This window comes from Helianthus annuus, chromosome 6 (genome assembly GCF_002127325.2).
Source record: "Helianthus annuus cultivar XRQ/B chromosome 6, HanXRQr2.0-SUNRISE, whole genome shotgun sequence".
NCBI lineage: Eukaryota > Viridiplantae > Streptophyta > Magnoliopsida > Asterales > Asteraceae > Helianthus > Helianthus annuus.
Genome location: NC_035438.2, coordinates 41,263,115 through 41,284,215, shown reverse-complemented (window position 1 = coordinate 41,284,215; position 21,101 = coordinate 41,263,115). Strand labels below are relative to the sequence as shown.

The following is a 21,101-nucleotide window of genomic DNA, read 5'->3' as shown; positions in this document are numbered from 1 at the left end:
CTAAAGTGGTATGGAACCGGGATCTTTGTGTGCTAAACCCTAAGAAATCCCTACTAAGACCTCCCGACCCTTCTCAGGAAGAAACCTGTGAGACTCTACAGGGCTGTTATGACTACCGGTTGGTTAGACTTCCTCTCAGTCCTCTAACTTCTTTAAAAGTGCCTTAATCCGACAATCTACCTCTCAGCGCGAAAGTCTAAGGCAACTATGGATTTTAATTTAGTTTAATAGACACTAATAAGATTAGGGAACTAAGACCGATTTCTCTCAAAACCTAATCCTAGCTATATATCAAACCGAGACCTATTAATAACCTCGAGCCTCTCAGCGACAAGATTAGCAGAATATCAAGTTCTAAATATATTTTATTTACCGTTTCTAAGGTTATTGGCCAATTCACCCAAAGACTACCCGAACCCGCAAAGACTCGAACAATCAACACAAACCTATCCTATGAAAGACATTCACCAAGGTTCATGTGAAACGAATAAACAATCAATAATCAAAACTAGATACGCATACGCACTAAGTTAAAGATTCCAAAGTTCTTTACTTTTTAAGAAAAACCCATACACACAATAATAAACAAAAAGAAATCCAAACTTTATTAAATATTCATCTTAACCTAGGTAGTTTGAAAAGTCTAGCCAAGAATCATAACCAGTAAAAGGAAACAAGTCTTGAATAATAAACAATCCATAGTAATCAAGTTTAAAAACACAAAGTTATTAAAAATTGAACACTAATAAATTGCAAACCCGGACGTGAATCTTGATCGTGGCTTGAACCCTTGAACCAATTGATTTCCTTCTCTTTGATTTTTTTCTCTTGATCGCACCTACTGTCTTGCCGTCCTCTCGTCTGATATCGAATGATGTCCCCCAAAAATATTATATCTCTTCAAATTCGGCTCTCCTTAATATATATATTCTTTCTTTTTCTTGTTCCTTACGTCACCACAAAAAGAACCCCCATTCCATATTCCATAATAATAATAAGTGGCGCCTCCCTTTGTAATTTGCATGGCCCAGCCCCCACTTTCTCATGTTGAAAAATAATAATATCCGTGGTCTCCTGTCTTTCAACCGTATAAATGGCCCATGTTTCCAATTTCATGATAACATGGGCTTGTCATCTTTTTGGTCGCCCAACAGTGTTTATTTTGCCTTTGATTGGCTCACAAGAAATCATGCCAAGACCCATTAAACTCTCGTCCAAATTGCAATTTAGTGTAGCAGCCATTTTAGATTCCCTTTGTTATATTATGAAGCTTTTTTTTAAATATAATATATTGCAGTAGTATCTTATTCTATAGAGATAGTGGACTCGGCCCAATCAACGAAAATAGCGGCAATTTTACTTCGGTTTTTGACACCTCACTCTGGCCAACTGGCTGGTCATTTCCATATCACTCGTTTTTGCTCCATTTGCACCAGGATCTGACCAAACACAAAATAGTGTAATATAACACTAAAACTAAATAAAAACAAATAAAAATATACAAAAGTTATACAATCTACACGAGACAAATATGTGTATTTTACCCCCACATCAAAAACCTAATGGACCATAGGATTAGGTTCAAACGTGAACAAAATTCCAAGAGTGAACTGCGTGAACTAATCTGGTCCCTTGATTTTTATGATCTTGAGATTTTAAGTGAATGGCATGATGGTAATTATTTGGTTATTTGTTACTATTTAATTAAGTGAATAAGGGTATTTGTGTAATTTTCCATTTAATTAAATTTCATTTTTAATACGGAGTTTTCAAAATCAGTTACCTAATCCTATTTTAATGTGATTTCAAAAATATCTTTCAAACTTTAACAAGATTCCAAATCAGTATTCATCCAAAATACCTAGTTCGACAGTTTTTTTTCTTTCAATCATCTCCTATATTCCAGAATCGCATACTCTTCAATTTTATCAGTTGCTTCATCGTTTTTTCTCATAAACCAAGCCATGAATCAATAAAAAAAAAACAAATGATGAAGAAGGTTACAGTTGGAGACCGATTTGTTGAGGAAAACAAAGATGAGTGGATCTCTGCCTCCAACTCTGGCGGCACCGTCGTCCGACTGCAGCGCCGACATGATCTGGTGGTTTAGCTTGTAAGTCGATCTATATCGTAGATGTTTCCATTTGAACATGTTTAGCAATTTACGAACAAAAGATATCCAAAAGCATAATTTATTAATATTTTTCATGCGTCAGCGGAACTACAGGAGGGTCCCGGGGGTCACCGGACCCTCCGGCCGACCAAACTCTCATAATATAAGTTTTCAAAATTGTGATATTTTTTGTGCCTTTGACCCTCCATTTTAGCAGTTAGAGTAGTTAAAACGTACAGAAAAGAGTTCCGAAAGATTTCATCAATGTGTTTTTCCGCGATTGCGGTAAACGGCAAAAGCAGCAGCACTGCATTTTTAATCTAGAGAAGAAGATGATGGGGTATTTTCGTAAATAATGCTCAAATAGTTTGTTGAAGTCAAAGTTTAATATTTTATTCACTATACTTTTTCACTTTCCAATTGGTTTGTCTTTTGGGTTCTACTCCTACCTAACTAGTCACAAACGATTTATGGAGTGAATATGTTAATCAAAGTTTTCATTTTTTAACTTATTTTTTAAGAAAAAAAAAATTATAACTCAAAATAACAATATTTATTTTAATCGATCATATTATTTATTTATAAGATTATACGTAATTTGGATTTAAGTTATGTATTTCTTTATAAGATTATACGTAATTTGGAATTAAATTATGTATTAACTATATGTTGTGTAAGTTGATTGGTTAATAAAATATAATTGTATCTTATTTGAGATAAGTTATTCAATAAAATTTCTTAAATCTAGGAGTGATACAAATACACAATAGATCGTATAATATAACACAACGAATCGTAAAATATAACACAGTGTCAAGGAAAAAATTGTTAAGCCTTCATTTATCTTTTCAATTTTAAAAATTATATTAATGCGATGTACACATGTGTATTCTGATTTTGCTCTGTTTTTAATGCGATGTACACATGTGAATTCTGATTTTGCTCTGTTTTTAATGCGATGTACAAATGTGTATTCTGATTTTGCTCTAATTTTAACCCAATGTACACATGTGTATATCGTCTGCTTTTGTGATATCTCATAATTTTGTGTATTGAATGTGTAAAGTTGTTGATGTACACTTGTGAATTATGCAAAATATTAGTTGCTGAGTTTTTTTGTGCTATTATAGGAGATGTCGTTAACGAGAAAAGTGGAGATGGAAGGTCGATAAGGATGATTCACGTATGAGGCTGATAAGGATGATTCAGCATACAACGTGGCGAATAGTTGTAAAAGATTATGTTTTTTGTTTTTTCGATTATGTTGGGTTTATTGTTTTTACGAAACTGGAACTTGTAATTATATGTTTTTTGGTTTGGTTTGGAAAACATTATGGAACTTGTAATTTGTTAAATATAAAATAGTTTTACAGGTATTGTTTCTATGTATGTATTATGTAGCTAATTACACATATGTACGATTCTGAGTACACATGTGTACTGTTCTATTTATATCCAAGTACACATGTGTATACCGTTGAAATATGAAGGTTACGTGGATCTTAAAAATCAAAATTTGAATTCTGGTGATGAAATCTGAAATAAAAATTGAAATTGAAATATGGTGATTTGTTGTTTGTTTTGATAATTATCTTATTAATAAATAAAACATAATGTGGATAATGAATTTAAATTAGGAAAGATGTAACTTAATTCAATTATTAAAATAATTATTTAAATCTAATTTTTTAGATAATTACAATCCTACCCTTAACAACTAAAAAGGAAATCAAGGGTCCAGATCTGTTCACGCAGTTCACTCTTGGGAGGTTGTTCACGCTGGAACCCTACCCATGGACCATATGTGTAGAAGCCATCTAAAGTTTACTCTTTCTCTATATGTTATGGATAAATACTATAACTAGCGTGATTCCTCACGCTTTGCAGCAAGCTTTAGACCGGTATAAGCAGTGGCGGACCTATCCTTTGGCGAGGGTGGGCGGCCGCACCCCTTGAAAAAAAAAATTAATGTATATTTTAGGCCAAAAAACCGACCGCACCCCTTTAAAATATGGTTGAACACATCATCCGCATCCCCAGCAAATAATTTCTGGGTCCGCCACTGGGTATAAGTTCATGTTCATTACAGGATTGAAGCTGACCTATGAAATTAGTACAATATCGACACTTTTTATAGCTTAGAATACCAAAAAGATAATTTATTGTGAATACCAAACTGTTTTGAAACGTCGGGAAACCCATTAAAGCAAATATCCATACAAAAGCTCAGGCGATATCGGTTCAAATCAATTATATATGACCCTTGTTGAGAAAACCATAAAAATTGAATACCGATCCCGCTTTTATTCGAACAACATCGATCCGTCATGTCATAGTAAAGAACAAAATAAAATATATTTGACTCTTACAACTCCGTTTTATTTATCGAAACGTAGATCAAAACCGGGGCGAAGCTAGCGTATTAGAAGGGGTAGCACGGGCTACCCCTCAACCCCGTCTCCGTACCGTTTTCGAAGTAAAAAAAATTCTCGTTTTATACAAAAGATACCCATGATCCAAAAAAAGAATGGGCTGCCCCAAAAATTTTTTGCTAGCTCCGCCAGTGGATCAAAATATGCACGTTCGTCACTTTATATATGAAAAAAGTAAACTATAAGAAAGCTTTGATGACATGTACGTCCGTGCTTTAGTTACTTTTAGTTGTACACTTCTATTTACAACTCGATTTTAAGTAAAATTTATAGCGGTATGTATCTAAAATATTATGTTCGAAAAGTAATTTTAGCAAGTTATATTAAAAGCTTAAAAAGCAAAGGCAAACGATTTTAGTGTTGACTACTGAGTGACGCAGATCCATCTAAGTAAAATTTTGTTAACAAAGAGTCAAAAAAGCACTAATTATTTAATTGCAGCACTATTCACTATTTACATTTACCATAATAAATGTTAATTTTTTTTTTTAAAGAACTTCATAAAAAAACATCTCCGACCCAAAAGAGCAAAAGGTCAAACAATACACACCCCCGACCCAAACGGGCAAAGGGCAAGAAAAAGCAATTACAACATATACATCGAGTATTTACACCACTCACCTCAGCTAATATAGTTACAAGACGTTCTATTTTTAAACCAAGCATAACCTCTCGATTTAATCTCCCTCACAATCTCCTGCGGGCTACGACTGATTTGGTTGAAAACCACCTCGTTCCTTCCTTTCCAAATACTCCAACACGAAATAATCACCAACCCTTGGATAATATTCTTTGCCTTCTTTTCAACTTGAGAGTAATTGTGAATATCCAGAATGTCTTTGAATTCAAAAATATAAATCGGAGGGATTTTACACCAAACACTTATGGCCGCCCAAACCCGAGTCGCCACTAGACACGCCGTAAAAAGATGCTTCATCGTTTTCTCAAATTCGTTGCAAAAAGGGCACATAACGGATATAATGTCCACATTCCTTCTTAAATTCACTCTTGTAGCAAGTCTATCCAAATTACCTCTCCAAGCCACAATGTTGCATTTAATAGGCACCCATTTACACCAATCGAAATTAGTAAGCCGACCATTTCCTCTTTCGGCGATCAAGGCCTTCTTAACAGCCTTCACCGAAAAACCATCTTTGCTATCTTCAATCCAGACCCACCTATCCTTAGAATTGTTGAGTGTCACCATATTAAGAGTCTCGCTGCAATCCTGCCACTCCTTTAACTCTACGATCGACTCAGGTTGTCTAGACCAATTCCAAGCAAAACTGTCATTTTCCCTTTTCATCTCCACTCTGTCTGCAACCTTGCAAGTTTTAAGCAATTCCAAATCAAACAGATGTGGCCATCTTTCCAAAAAAGGAGTATCTCCTTCCCATGTGTCGATCCAAAACCTAATATCTTTCCCGTTCCCAACCTTACCCAAGACCAAATGGTTTAAACCCTTCCCTTTGATTTTAGTTTTATAAATCGAATTCACTATATTTTTCTAACACCCTCCCATATGTAACACCCCGAAAACAGGTTTGGTAATTAAACCCCGTTAATACTAAAGACGGGGAAAGTACCGTTAGTGGTAAAAGTAAACCGGAAAATATTAGGAATCAAGTGAATAATCCTAATATTAATTAAAAGTGAATAAGAGCCTCCAAGAAAAATAGAATGGATAAAAGGCCCGATTTAATGGGACTTAAACTAAAACGGGTTTTTGAACAAGATGAATAACTAGGAAAATTATAACCTAGTTAACTACAAGTCTAAAAATAACTTAAATAGGGTTAAAACAACAAAACCTTATGGTAAACAAAAGTGAGGACTAATATTGTCAAAACTTAAACTTATATTACTAAATTAGTGAAAACAAAACCAAATACCCCATAATTGAGGTGTCTGGTCGTACAAGAAGCAGGAGGGCGACAAGGGTTCTTCACCAAACCCTAACTCTCACAAAAATTGATCAATTGAAGGATCAAATCAAGTCCAAAACGAAAATCGAGCATAGATTAATGATCCTCATTGTAAGGAGATCATAAGGTATGTAAAATTTTATAAAAATTCTCTACTTGAAATTCTCATGAATTTGGGGAATTCGAAATTGGTTGATGCATGCTTGTTATATGGATGAAATAGGAACATTGTAGTGTTTAGAACTAAACCCTAGACAAGATATGTTGAAATCGTGCCTAATTCTAGTAAAAATCCATGAACACCATTGAAGGTGATTGTTGTTAGGGTTTTTGATTGCTAAAATAATGTTATGAGGTCAAGAACATGCTTAAATTGAAAGCTGAATTCAAACGGCTCTTGATCAGAATTTACAGCCGACTTGTATTGGCTGTAACGTGGACAAAACGTGACAAAAACGTTTGTTTCTTAAGTCTAAAATGTAATTCCAGGGAATATCTTTAAAACCCCACTGGAATCGCATTTTTTCGACGAAAATTGAGCGTTTTATGAATTTTTCCGTATCAAAGGTTCAAGCTGCGTTTTCTGGCAGAATTTGCAGCCCATTACGAATGTCATAACTAAATTTAGGAATTGAGTTATGATCTCAAATTCTTACTGTAGAAAGTATTAAGTGATTAGAAGAATTGCCAATTGGAATTTCGTTAATCGGATAAACGAGTAATTTTTAATGAATTTTTCCGTAAGCTGCAGTCAGAAGTGACGAATCTGAGTGCAACTTAGTAGATGAATTTTTACGAATTTTTTGTAAAGAGTTAGATCTTGAAATTTTAACACAAGTTCTAACCCTCCGAGGGGTATGCCACACAAAAAAATCATAATTTTTGAAGGCTTGTAAACAGGTTAAACAAGTCACCAAAAACAGCCCATTTTCTGCAATATGAAACATCTAAATAAAATCGCGGCCTACTAGTTAGTATGTAAAATTTGATTTCGTTAAGAGGTCGGATGAAATATGCCTAAGTGAGTTCATTGAACCAAATGTGCATTTGAATATGTTGATAAGTCAATTGAATTTTAAAAAGTCGAACCGACCAATGATTAGATCGAATGAAAATTTTGATATGGACGAATGATAAATTCGACATAAAACCCGTAGGATGGAATAGTCGTAAATGATTATGACTAATCTAACCACCTTACGAAATATGATGATAGTTTGACACCTAACGAGCTAGATGGAAGCTTGTGGATGAAGCGGGTCAAACGGAGCAAGTACGGAAAGAAAAGCGAGGCATGGATGCAAGGTAAGTGAAACTTACACCTTTTAGTAAAATAAATGTTCATCCTATAAGTTTCAAATACACTAAGAATAATTTTCAAGATATGGTTCCCGACGCGAAATAATACGGGTCAGAACTAACATAAATGATAAAAACCATGTTTAATGGTAAAAGAGATAGAACGGTAAATTAGCCATGAAAAGCTAATTATAAAAATGGGTTTTTGAACGGCAACTATAAGTAAACCTAATGAATAAAAAGAGTAAAACGGGTCAAATAGTAATGTGGATACCATTTGACAAATATCGACTAATAAGCACTTGTCGAGTTTTATGCTTACAGGATAAAGTAGCTTATGAATTAGCGTTGCTATGAATTAGCAAATTTTCGAGACAAGGTATTAAAACGGGTCAATGTATTGATCCGAGCCAGGTACGTGTAATTATGTTATAGTTAAAAGTGATTAAAGCATGGATATTGCTTCGTAACATGATTGATTGTTCTATTGTTGACAATTGAATATTGACATATTAAAACACGAGAATTTAATATGTTGGTTGTTAGAATAAAAGATTCGAGAAATTGGTATGGGCAACACAAACAAAACAGTCAAAAACTTACATGTGCAGAGGCTACCGTAAGTTACGGTACCACCGTAACTTACGGTAGAGGTCAGAAGGCTACGGTAAATTACCCCTGTGTTACGGTGGAGCCCTAAAATTGAATATTGAACTTTGTCTATTTTCTGAAATCAAATCCGTTTTTAAACGTAGTATTGATTACGTAATATTCCTAAGAATTTCTAACATTATGATTTGTTAAAATCTTTAGTTTTGCTCGCGGCACGCGAAAGATCAAGAGGAGTCTGTCGCGTGGCGCGACAGACTAAATTCCGAGATTTTATTTGTTTTTGATTGTTCGATAGTAGAACTTGATTATACTATTATTTAAGATATCGAAACTAACTTTTAAGTTAGTTTTGATCTTAGGTGAATATCAAGAGTACCCGGATGAGGATCAAGCGCGAAAAGAACCGAACACATGAAAAAGAAGCTTCCGCACGTTGCATCGTTGTTATTTCTAAATGACGAATCTAATTACATTCTGTTGTATCATTTTCACGTTGTAAAAGTTTAAATAAACCCGTATTTTCATAAGTATATGTAGTCGTAATTACTTATTTCTTTTCGTAATTTATACGAAAAGCGCTAAATAATAGTACGGGTGTTACACCATAATACCTTTAAGAGGAAGAAAACCCCTATGATTTATTTTACCATGACAAGCATCGATCACTTTTCTCCATAAATTGTGATTTTCAACCTTGTACCTCCATCCCTATTTAATCACAAGGACCTCATTAACTTCTATAAGACGATTGATACCCAACCCTCCACTAGATGAAAACATCTAGGACCGTGCATGAATACGGCATACCTACCAAAAATTTACTGTTTCTCAAAATGTTATAAATTAACAATATATAAATATATAAATTAACAATATATAAATATAAATTAACAATATATAAATGATAATTAAAAATTACTGAAAAACAACATAAAAACTAATGGACCATGTGTAGACACTAATTAAAGTTTACCATTCTAAAGTTTACTGTTTCTCCGTATATTATGGATTAACACTATAATAATAATAATAATGATAATGATAATGATAATGATAATGATAATGATAATCTTATCGTTTATGGAATGTGAGTAAAAGCTTTTTTAATCAAGCTAAACGTATAACTGAAAAACTAATTTTATTATAATTTTATAATAATAATAATCCGTAAGTTTTGACCTATGTGGAAAAATGAGTACAACAAAAATTGAAGGTTTTATACGAAGAAAAAGTGTTAGAAGGTTTTATATGAAGAAAAAAATGTTGAAACGTGGACGTCACACAGAAATAAAGGTTTATGGGTTTCACCAATGAGCGCCTCTCCCTTTTTGTATGTCGTTGGAGGCACAACCAAAGAGAGGATGGATGATGAGGCACAACCAAAGAGAGGATGGATGATTCGACGCATTCAGTGGCGGACCCAGAAAATATTTTCAAGGGGTGCGGATGAGGGATTTAACCAAATTTTCAAGGGGTGCGGGCAGAATTTTACCTTATAAAATACATTAATTTTTTTTTTCAAGGGGTGCGCCCGCCCACCCTGATCTCTTACTAGGTCCGCCCTTGGACGCATTTATCTAAACGAGTCAAATAAGTTAACAGCCATCTGTCACAGAGGCTGCCACTACAACTTCACAAATGTTGTTGATGTAATATGATATAATGATAACAAGTTTCTTGATGAGTTTCTAGTATGATCCATAAGAAGAAAACATAAATTCTTTATTCCATAGGTTAAGTAAACAGTGGGTTATGTCTCGAAAGTAAGTGGCGTCATACGTTACAAGGCACCCACCCACAGAAGAACTAGAAAACCAACCCATATCAAGTTGAGAGTTTTTGTAAAGCTTTATGACTATGAGGATGTCACCATGGTTGGAGACTATATATTGAAATGATGAATATAAGACCATTGGTGATTCAGTAGTTCAGAATACATATTACTGATTGATTTACTGCAACATGGCCACCATCATCATCTTCAAAGAAGAATCAAATGTTTACTAACCAAAATAATACCCTTGTTTAAATTCATATCATCAAATTCTGCACTCCAACAATATTCATACCCAAAAAGGAACAGGCTGTTTTATACATCTATTCAAGTGAAAACAGTTAATCCATCTGCTACTACTGAACCACTACTTAAAGAAACGATGCCCAAAATGCAGACTAATGTTATTACAAAATATCGCCTATAGATACAAGAGATATCATCAGCCGCTGCTCATGTCTATACCAAAAACAAAACTAAACCTTTAAAGAAAAAAGGTAAAAAAACTAGGAGCCCAATCATCAGTAGATGATCAATCAAACATGCCTACGGAACATCCTCTCTAACTGTGCTCAACGAGAGTAGAGTCTTCTGTAAGTGTGCACCGAATCTAAGAAAGATCCAATCAATCCCTTCACCGACATCAGATTTAATCACCTCATCGACATCAGAGTTCTCACCTTCTTCTCCCTCTCTGCCTTTTTAGCGGTAGGTGTTCTCTTTAATCTGTTCAACTCCTCCATCACCACCTTCTCAACCAAGTCTATTGAGTTTAGCAGCTTCTTCTGAGGTGTTAACAACTCTGAGTCCCCTTCAACTTTATTTGCAATTGCAGTTAAGATGATTGGAATCTTTCCCAGTGTACAAGGTTTATACGTCTTGTATGCTAATTTCGGCTTCGGTGTCACAAAAGAAACCTCGTGCTCTAGCTGAACACCCAACGATGATTGTTGTCGGCCGGCAGTCTGATTCGTTGGGATTGGACTCCCCAAAATTGACCCTTCACCATCTCCCAAATGCTCTCTTCTTCTTTCAACTGCCTGTATAACAAGTTGAGAAACAAATTAACATTATTGATCAAGAAAGACTAATTCAATATCCGAAAAGCACAATAAGTAATAATCAAGAGCCTACTTAAACTAACTGAACATAATAAGACTAATATTAACATTGTTGATCAAGAAAGACTCGTTCAATATCAAAAAATGCACAAGTAACAACCAAGAACCAAATTGTACTAATTGAACATAATCAGACCAAAACTAACAAACATCATACCCGAACGACGTGAGTGATGTCACGAAGAGGCGTGCGTGGATACCAAGCAGGTAGAACACTAGAGTGGCCGCCTCGGCCTCTCCGAACACTACCAGCCGGCGGCGTGTTCTGCATCCGGCCTCCACGCCTATCAACAGTCATTGGTGTCCCAAAAAGCCCTCTTCCAGAAGCACCTCCTCTAGTTGCAATTCTAGTAGCAACAACCCCACCTATCCGTTGACCTGAACCGTCACCGGTCAATGGTGTTGTCCCCCACCGAAAAGGAGTCCGGCTGACACTCCTTTCGCTATCTGGAAGTATGCCAATGCTATCTACTGCCATTTGACGATGACTATACATTTCTGCAATGTCATTGTTTGGCCTAGATAGCCTGTCTCTTGATTCCGGCATTTTTAATCGTTTAAACTGCAAATTGAATACAATTTATACATCAACAATCGAATAATTTGTGAAAAAAATGCAATTCAACAACACATAATCTATCCAGAAGTTGACCTAGGGTTTTGACTTCAACTAAAACATACAAATGCAACTCAAAGAAATTCATATGTATTGCCGTAAATTAAAACTATATAAACCTAAATTGTTTTACATAAATCTCTTGATTCCGGCATTTTCAATCGTTCAACTACAAATTGAATACAGTATATATATCAACAAGCGAAAAATTGATGACAGTGAGATAATATGTAAACAAATTCAATTGAACAACACGCAATCTATGAATAAGTGAACCTAGGGTTTTGCATTCAACTAAAACACACATATGCAACTAAATTGGAACATTGTAAACCTAAATTGTTGTACATAAAAGCTGAATTTGTCATAGATCTAGAAAATAAAGCTGTAAATTACCTGATAACTTGTGTAATTCAGATCTCGGTGAGGTTCAGGTGAAATGAAGAGAGAGAGATTTGGGAGAGGCGAAAACGGTGGATTTTGAATTGAAATGTATGTGGTTTTTATATAACTTGAAATCGAACAAACAAAAAGTTTGAATTTTGAAATGATTTTCTGAAATCTGAATTGAATTTCATTTCGTGAGAATGAGAGTGAAATTTCAGTGGAAGTTTTCGAATTTCAAATGTGTGACACTGGGCGGGATGATTTTGTTAAGGTGAAGTTACTATAGTGCCCTTCGTTAGTGATGGTGCGTTTGTTTGTCAATGGGGTGAAAGTGTAAAATCAGTCAAGTTGCTTTGACCGGAAGCAGATAAGGTCAAAGTAATAAGTCTTTAACAATATCCGTTTCTGTTACAAACGGTTTTTATGTTGTTAGAGAGTGTAACATCTGTTTTTCTTTGTATTTCTTTTTCTTCCTTTCAAAATAATATTACATTCTTAGGTAACGAAATTTTTGTCATTGTTCACGGAAGCCAATTGATATGATTTAATGTTCTTAATAATATTTACGGTTGCGATATTAATGTCCTTTTAGCTTTTTCTCATTCGGAGTAGTAGTCGCAACTTCTTTCACAGTATATCCGATTCACTCCCACTCTCAAGGTCACAATTGGTTTAGCAATCATGGCTTTGTTACGGTTATCATACCGCCTTCATCCTCGTCGAGACGTTGAGTGCCTTAATTGAGTATTCGCATGTACTTCAAGATAAAAGTGTGTATGAACATCTTGAGAAAAAACACAAAGTAACAAAAAAACATGGTAAGTAAAAAGGCAAAGACAAGATAAATATTAATGAAAAGTGATATGAAATATTGTGGCCATTTTCAAGAATAACCAGATCAACGTTTCAACATTATTGACTCCCGGATGAGACTAGATATGGAAGAGAATATAAACATGCTCCACAAAGGCATGTATAGGCAAAGGATTGCTCACCATTAAATAGAGCAAGTCTCGAGAATAGAACAAAGTGCATTCGAATTAAAACAATGTGAGAGTGGGGAGTGAAGTAGTGAAAAGGGGTGTAGAAACACCACCCCCTCCATGCGGGAACTTTAAGTTATCCTCCCCATACGGCGTTCCCCCAAGCTCCCATGTTTCCACTCCGACCACCTTTCTAGTGCATTCCAAACCAAAGTCCCTGCAATAAGCTCCAAAAACTGTAACTTGCTTCTTCCCCCAAAAAGGGGTCGATTTCGGTATGTTTTCATAGAGTATTTTAGAACGAATACATATAAAAGGAGAAGTGAATTCACAAGTTGGAAAACCTTACAAAGGAGGAGGCACTCGTCGAAAATACCCTCCCACCAACCAATAAACGGCGTCCCGTCAACTACCCAGAGACCATAGCCCACATACCACTCCATCAGCGACGATGTTCACGCCTAGAAAAACACATACCTGAATGTCTCTCTCTACTCTCCACACACATCACACAACATACCCGCTTTGGTAACTACAACCTACATCCTCAACCCGCACAACATACCTACGGCAATGTTACCGCACAATGAATCCTACGTGGAGAGGGGTATCCGCAGGCACCCCCCCCCCCCCAATAAAAACTTAGTGTACAACCTAATAATCCCTATGGAGGTCTACTAATGGTCGATTTAACATTAGCATTAGGGACTAGGAGACCATAGGAGGAGTAAATAAACAACTCTTGACATAAAGGATCAAGATCATAGGAGAGATCATGAGAACTTCTTCACTAATTTGAGTATGTCTCTCTCAAATTGTCTTTCTCCACTTTCAACAAAGAATACATATTAAAACTTAAAAGGAAATGCGTCGTATTTTGTCTAAGACTAACAGAATCAGAGTTTAAACTATGTTAATTGTTGTCTTTGTGGATAGTAGTAGAATATTAAATAGAAAACTATGACAATCGCATGTAACTATTGTTTTCAATGTGATGCCAACTCTCTTTTCAAAATTTATTTTAAAGCACTATGTACAAGTTTTTAAACAGTCAATCTAATTATAACTGGGTTATCACAATGGATGAATAAAACCGTGGAGGTAGTTATGCAGCGTACAACAAACAGGCTACAGAACAGATAGATGTATACATACAGATTCGGTTTGATCTTATTAAAAATAGTAAAGAGGTCGAGCCGCTGAGCCATTGGGCTTAACCGTATAAAAATAAAAATATATTCTAAAACCTTATGCAGCAAGAATGCAAAATCACCAAACAAAAAAATATTCTAAAAACAAATATTTCCATGGTCAAACATACCGATACAAGGTCAAACACAGTCAAAATTGATCAATCATGACAATAGTTAGCAAACACAGCTTAAAACAAATAAAAACAGTACAACAACTTTACAAAACCTGCTCAACAGATGTCCAAAATATGTGGTTTTATCTGCCCCACAAAACCTACAACTAATGTTACAAACCCAAGAATCAATATATTCCGTACCCATGTAACACTTCTTCCTTGTCGTCTATCAAATTGTTAACGATCGCTATTACCATCCTGCACGATCATCAGCAACAACAAATTAGTAGGTCTTTTAAGATGATATTATACACTTGTTTTTGGATAATTATAAATTAACACCGATAACACGTGTATGAAAAGAGGTTTTCACTACAAAAGTCAAAATATCTCTATTTTCATATATAATGTATGGGAATAATGTAATTAAGCAATAAAAAACATCTGACCCGATAATGACTAGAACAAAGAGGAGCAAATAAAAGGCAAGCTTAACGATCCGAAGCTTCTTTTCAGCATCAATGGATCTAAAAACTTCAGTTACGTCAATAAGATGTCTTCTTTTCGAGTATCTGAAACATAAATAAATATAACAAACTCATAGGGGTTTATCATAAACTCAAAAAAAGCACTTAGATCAGCAAAAGGATAGAAAAATGTATATCATTATAATATAGATAAACCATGGTAGATCGGTAAAAGGGAACTTACAACATAGTATTATATATCGTAATGGGGAGTGTAAGAAGAAATAAGACCCAGTGGCCTGTCATAAGGAAAAGAGCACACCATACACCATGGACCACCATCTCGGGAATCACCACTGCGTTAATGCGAGCTGATGAATCATACGGGTTCATGTAGTCAGCCTCCAAGTCTGTTAGGCACACTATCTACATGTTCATTATTAGAAACTTGTTTAAAACACGCTAAAAACAGAGTAAATGAGCCAACATAATAAAATGCAATTAGTAATAAATGGGAAAGTGAGGACATTTTCTACATACAAATCCTATCCTAATTCATGTGCTTCATTGACACTGTGTCGTGAATATAAGTTTATTTGCAATCAAGATTTCAAGTTTTCTTTCTAACAAGTTAAAGGATCAACCGATCAAACAAGCAGCCAACATCATTGTGATCCTCTTGGTTTAAAAAAGCGTGAGGCGCTCCACGCCGTTTTGGTCCCAATAGCCGAGACGTGCGTCTATGTACCAAATAAGCTTTATATACAACCGAAAACTGCATATTTCTCATCTCTTTTACATATAAACCTAATTATTAAGTAAACTATTGTATATCGGTTCACCGACCCGCTCACGATTATGGACCTATCGTTACAAGACAACGGTTCAAGACCCCAAGCTCATTTGTTTGGTGAATTCAAGAACACAAACTTTTCTGAGTCATGCAAGTTCACCCCCACGTAGTGCTTCATTTGTTATCTTAAAATTATTGTTTTTATTTGTAATTGTGTTTCTTTTAATTTCCATGTTTAGTCGGTTTTTAATTCAGTTTCTTATTCCTAAATTTAAGCTATGTGGACTGAATTTTCTTTTCATTTCACTCTATGTATTTGGGAAAATGAAATGAAAAAAAAGGCAGTGCGTTTTGATCATAAAAAAAAATCTCTTTGGTTGGTTTATCTCAATGGAAATATGGAATTTGAGTTAAATTGATTGTGTCTATGCTAGCTCAACCGTGGCACGTTGGGTGGTGTTCTTAGACTCGAATTCATAACCGGAGTGGTGATTTCTGTATCTTCAGGAGCGATTCGCAGCCCTACCGTAGGTTTTGGTGGTGAATCCGTATCCAAAACAAACCGTAGATCTATCCTTTATTTTATTGTTTGATTTAAACCGGTGATTCGGGGTCTTACTCCTATCATAAACCCTTCACAATTTCTATTCTACATCCGTTAGGTTGTTTTTACATATAAACCTCCTACCAACCTTAGTTTTGACCAAGGTCATCCTCAACATAATGAGTCAGAAGCACAAGACTGCGCGTCTAGTGCGCTTTCTAATACCAAGACTCAATGTGCATACGAGGACAAACTTTGATTCGACTTATTGCTTAAAACTCTAGCTAGCTAGCAACGTTTGTAACTTTGAAAACCAACCCTTAAAACAGCACCTAATCTCTGATAGTCAGAGAAAGACTACACATTGTTGATGATTCAAAAGGTAACTAACTATATAAAGATGCTTACATAAAACATCAACATGTGGCCTTGTGATTGTGGCAAAAAGCAGATCAATTTGGTTAGAATGAGAGTGATATAACTAATCACTAAATGGAAATAAGTGAAAATAATAAAACCCTACATTCAAACAGCGTTTGTTAGAAATACAAAAGGCGCAATGATAAAGAATGATGATACGATACCTGATACAGATTAGAGGCGACGAGAGCGACGTTCATTACGAAGAAGATGACCCACAGAACCACTTCCCACGCCATTTAATCAATCGTCTCTTTCAGGATGAAAACAATTCAGGGTTTTTCCGATTGAAGAAAGAGTAAAGAGAAAACCCAGACTTTGGGGGTGTTTGGCCTAGCTTTTTTAACTTTAGTAAATTACAAGTTTTTTTTTCCTTTATTTTTACACCAAATAACACGCTCTGTATTTTTTTTTCCAAAAGTTTACAGACGGTGTCCTTAACTTTTCAAAATCTTGCACGTTATATCCTTTAAGCCAAACCCAGTTAAAATTTTTGGTTAAGTTATGTCATGTGCAAGGCACATGAGGGTACCATTGTAATTTCACCTATTTAATTTAAAAAATAAAAATTGCATATACAAACCCAGTACATTTCTCTATCCCTCAACACTCTTTCTCTCTCTAGTTTTTGGATTCTTGAAGGAGAGAGAGATAATTTAGGGACTATCCGAGTAACCTTCATCCGTTTTAGGGAATATCCGAGTAACAACTTGTCAAACCACAAGGACTAAGAGTGTAATTCTGAAAAGTTAGGGACTAAAGGTGAAATTTCACCAAACCACAGGGACTATCCGTGCATTTTACTCTATTTTTTTCGAATCACTGCTATTTTATTAAAAACCAAATAAAATAGAACATAAGTGCCAGCAGGAAGCTAGAAATCCAAAAAAAAAAAAAAACTAAAAATTACATAATTATATCTCTAATATTAAAATCTCGTCATCTCTCCCAATCAAGACTCACATATGTGGATCTACACTTTAACCACATTAAAGACTCCTTTTTAATTCTATCAACAATATGATCCACCCGCACCTTCCTCCCGTCGAATATCCTCTCATTTCTTGATTTCCAAATAATCCACAAAGCCGCAAACAAAATAACACAAATGGTTTTTTTTCCCAATTGTTAGAACCTTCAAGCTTATGAATCCACTCTAACATATCCACAATCGAATTAAAATCGCCATTAGTTAGAAGTTTTAGCCACACCCAAATGTTTCACCATACAACACTAGAAACCGAGCACGAAACCAATAAAATTTTTAATTCGATTGTGGATAGTTTATTTTACTATCCGAATTTTGGTGTTGCATCCTGAAAAACAAACACAAGAATTGAGACGCGAAATATGTTTTTAATGAACCATGTAAAAGTCCAAACTTCTCTTATGCTAACCATTTTTTGCATTTCATTTTTTAATACTAACCCATAACGATATTTCCTTTCAATATCTATTTGTTTTCATTTGGTATTGTATTTTTATAAAAATATAAAAAGAAGTATCTTCAGATGTTTGATTCCATAGGTATCAAACACATTGGGGGAGGGGGGATCCTTTATAATTTTAAAATTTTTGGACAAAAAATCGGAAATTTTATAGTTCTAACCGAAACATTGGGGGGACGGGTGCACCCCGGGTATCAACTATCCTTTGACCCTGGGCACCATACACTTTAAAAACCGAACGATTTAAAAGAAATGTTTAAAACTAGTGGTCGGTTTAAAACAACGTTACGAAAATTCACGTAAAAACGTAGATAAAAATGATAATAAACTGATTATTTTTTATTCATTTAATTTGGTTAGTTTTTTTCCAAGTTCAAGGTCATTAATTGTTGCATCTCCATTAATATGGAAACTTTTGACCTCAAATATCATTTATTATTATTTCGCGGGAGATTTTTTGTCATCATCTTCCGTTTTCTGTCTCCACCCAGAATCCTGTTTTTTCCTTGGAAGTTCGAAAGTTAAGGTACCATCTTGTCTTGTTCTCTCCTCACTCATGTTATTCATTTGCTAATCCAGAGAAATTTTCAAATATATTGTTTAATCATTAGTTGAATTCAGTATTTTTGTTTCCTTTTTATTACACAAGTTGTTCTTGGAGCAAGAAATAAAAAGAAAAAGCTAGTTACACAATCTTTTCATTAAAAAGATTGCATATATATTAAGAGGTTGTATGTTGTTCAACAGGTTGATTCAATTTTTTCTTATCTTTCGGTTGAGTTTTTTTCCAACTTCCTCAGTGTTCTTCTTGATTATAATGCAAATTAATTTGCAGCCCTCTGATGTCTACCCGGAGCACAGGAATCTTTCTGGATGAATATGATAGCTACCGGACTCCTTTTAGGTGGGGTGCGATACCGTTGACGGGTCAAAGTTCAGGTCAATGGACAGGTGAGGCTCTTTCTACTACTACTACTACTAGGATTCGGAACACACAGGGTGGTAGAGTCCGTAGAGGCAGAGGAGGACCCCTTTGGGCACACGGGATGTTACCATCTTCTTATCCACGTATTCCTCTTCGTGACATCAGTCATGTCGTTGAGGTCAGATTCTGGATTTTATTCCTGGGAACCCATAAATGTGGGCTGGTTTTCGTTAACTTTACTATTCTTTTGATGATATATGATTATTAGGTCTAGTGAAGTTTTGTTAATCTTAGTTTTATCATGTTCCGTTACATTAACAAGCCTGTCTTTATTGATCAACTCTATTAGTTCGCAAATAAACTTATTATTACACAGGCGGTTGAAAGTAACCTTCTTCTCTCGGTGTAATGTTCTTGAATCATGCTTCTGTTATTGATTTTGAAATGAATTTATTGGATATAATCTCTGATTATAATATCATGTTTGTGGATGTGGTGCAATTGAAGTCATGGTTTCAACTTTTCTTTATTGGTTTGCTTGCTGGCTTTTGAAACCTTTTTCTTTTGCAGTTATGGTTTTTGCTTGCTAAAATGTGCACCTTACAAGGAAATATGCTTCTTTTGGACTTCATTGTTTATATAACATATTTTGTATTTATTGTTTGATCTCGAGTACTTTACGAGTGACTCCGCTTTATCAAATGGATATCAACAGGACTTTGTTTCTATTGAGGCCATATTTTTACGAACTCATCTTCAGAAGGTATCATAAATTGAGTTTATAAAGTTAGCAATTGCATTTGGTTTATTGTTTGATAAAATATCGAGCGTATTGTCGTGTGCACAGCTTTTAGTTTCACTCAGCACGCGTAAATTATATCTTAATGATGTAACTTTTATACAATAGATATTAACAGCCTATTATGATGGCATGGAAATCCAAATAGATGAATGAATATTTCACTATTAAACATTTTACAAATAATTTTTATGTAATGACTTGATCGTTTTGGTTTTTACTATATTTAGCTGATGGCTTTGGTGTTCAAACCAGAGATCCCGAAGGCCCTGCAGAGTGTTTTATCGATCCCAGTAAAGAAGAAATAGTGTTGATTCTCTTCACTTTGGTTGATGCGAATTTTCGCCAAATTTTAGTGTTTCTAGTGCTGTAATGATCTCTGAGTCCCTAATTATGGATTCTTTTCTGGGTAATTTGCAAGAAGCCATTTTTACTGTTAACCCACATACTACATAGGTAATCGCTCACTTTCACTTTACACTGTCGTATGGGTTGCTTTTTTTACTTCAAAGTTCACGAGAGATGTTCACTTTTTATGGAAAACTTTGATAACTAAGTAATGGATTAGATCAAATACAAAGGATCCTAATTGTAAGAAGTGTAAGAAAGATTTATAGAGTGACAAGTGTCCAATAACCTAAAAAAACCCACTACACAAAAAAACCCCACTAGGAAAAAAAAAAAAAAAAATTAAACATCCACCACCACCAAAAACCTAAACCCCCCCCCCCCCCCCCCACACCAATTTTTTTTTTTTTTTTTTTTTTTTTTTTGCCGAGGGGGTGGGGTTTAGGTTTTTGGGTGGTGATGGGGGTGGGTGTTTAGTTTTTTTTAGGTTTTTGAGGGATGGGGTGGGGTGGGGGGGTTAGGTTTTTGGGTGGTGGTGGGTGTTTAGGTTTTTGGTGGTGATGTAGTGGGTTTAGTTTTAGGTTATTGGACTCTTGTCACTCTGTAAATCCTTCTTACACTTCTTACAATTAGAAGCCTTTGTAGAATAAGTTGACACACTAAGTAACTATAGGAAGAGAATCAAGTAGAAAAGAAGTGGAGTTAAAAAAAATATCAAATTTGAATTTGATAAATGGCTAATTGCATAAATAGGAAACAAAAATTGGTCTGATGTTATATTAGAGT

At 35.0% G+C, this 21,101-nt stretch overlaps 3 protein-coding genes and 1 long non-coding RNA gene across 4 annotated transcripts; 1 reads left to right on the top strand and 3 right to left on the bottom strand.

Moving 5' to 3' along the window:
- Positions 1-5,167: 5,167 nt before the first annotated feature.
- On the bottom strand, positions 5,168-5,851 carry LOC110944653. Its single transcript, XM_022186306.1, has one exon. The coding sequence runs from the start codon at positions 5,849-5,851 to the stop codon at positions 5,168-5,170; it is 684 nt and encodes a 227-aa protein (XP_022041998.1).
- A 538-nt stretch (positions 5,852-6,389) lies between these two features.
- LOC110865298 lies at positions 6,390-8,983 on the top strand. The gene is made up of 2 exons (XR_002550517.2): positions 6,390-6,597; positions 7,687-8,983. It is a non-coding gene; the product is annotated as an uncharacterized LOC110865298 (long non-coding RNA).
- Positions 8,984-10,443: 1,460 nt separating this feature from the next.
- Positions 10,444-12,470, bottom strand: LOC110865294 (protein POLYCHOME). The gene is made up of 3 exons (XM_022114542.2): positions 12,289-12,470; positions 11,434-11,838; positions 10,444-11,195 (listed from the first exon to the last, which is right to left on the bottom strand). The coding sequence occupies exons 2-3, from the start codon at positions 11,821-11,823 to the stop codon at positions 10,809-10,811; spliced, it is 777 nt and encodes a 258-aa protein (XP_021970234.1). The 5' UTR covers positions 11,824-11,838; positions 12,289-12,470; the 3' UTR covers positions 10,444-10,808.
- Positions 12,471-14,549: 2,079 nt separating this feature from the next.
- LOC110865295 (protein cornichon homolog 1) lies at positions 14,550-17,123 on the bottom strand. The gene is made up of 4 exons (XM_022114543.2): positions 16,960-17,123; positions 15,283-15,464; positions 15,021-15,143; positions 14,550-14,829 (listed from the first exon to the last, which is right to left on the bottom strand). The coding sequence occupies exons 1-4, from the start codon at positions 17,032-17,034 to the stop codon at positions 14,757-14,759; spliced, it is 453 nt and encodes a 150-aa protein (XP_021970235.1). The 5' UTR covers positions 17,035-17,123; the 3' UTR covers positions 14,550-14,756.
- Positions 17,124-21,101: the final 3,978 nt, after the last annotated feature.

Bases quoted from the DNA above. Each gene is read 5' to 3' on its own strand.
- LOC110865295 (XM_022114543.2), bottom strand. From the start codon at position 17,034: ATGGCGTGGGAAGTGGTTCTGTGGGTCATCTTCTTCGTAATGAACGTC. The intron at 15,144-15,282 runs GTAAGTTCCCTT...TTTATGTTTCAG, and splicing joins ACGATATATAATACTATGTT to ATACTCGAAAAGAAGACATC. The intron at 14,830-15,020 runs GTCAGATGTTTT...ATGATCGTGCAG, and splicing joins TTTGTTCTAGTCATTATCGG to GATGGTAATAGCGATCGTTA.
- LOC110865294 (XM_022114542.2), bottom strand. From the start codon at position 11,823: ATGCCGGAATCAAGAGACAGGCTATCTAGGCCAAACAATGACATTGCA. The intron at 11,196-11,433 runs GTATGATGTTTG...CTTGTTATACAG, and splicing joins ACATCACTCACGTCGTTCGG to GCAGTTGAAAGAAGAAGAGA.
- LOC110944653 (XM_022186306.1), bottom strand. From the start codon at position 5,851: ATGAAAAGGGAAAATGACAGTTTTGCTTGGAATTGGTCTAGACAACCT.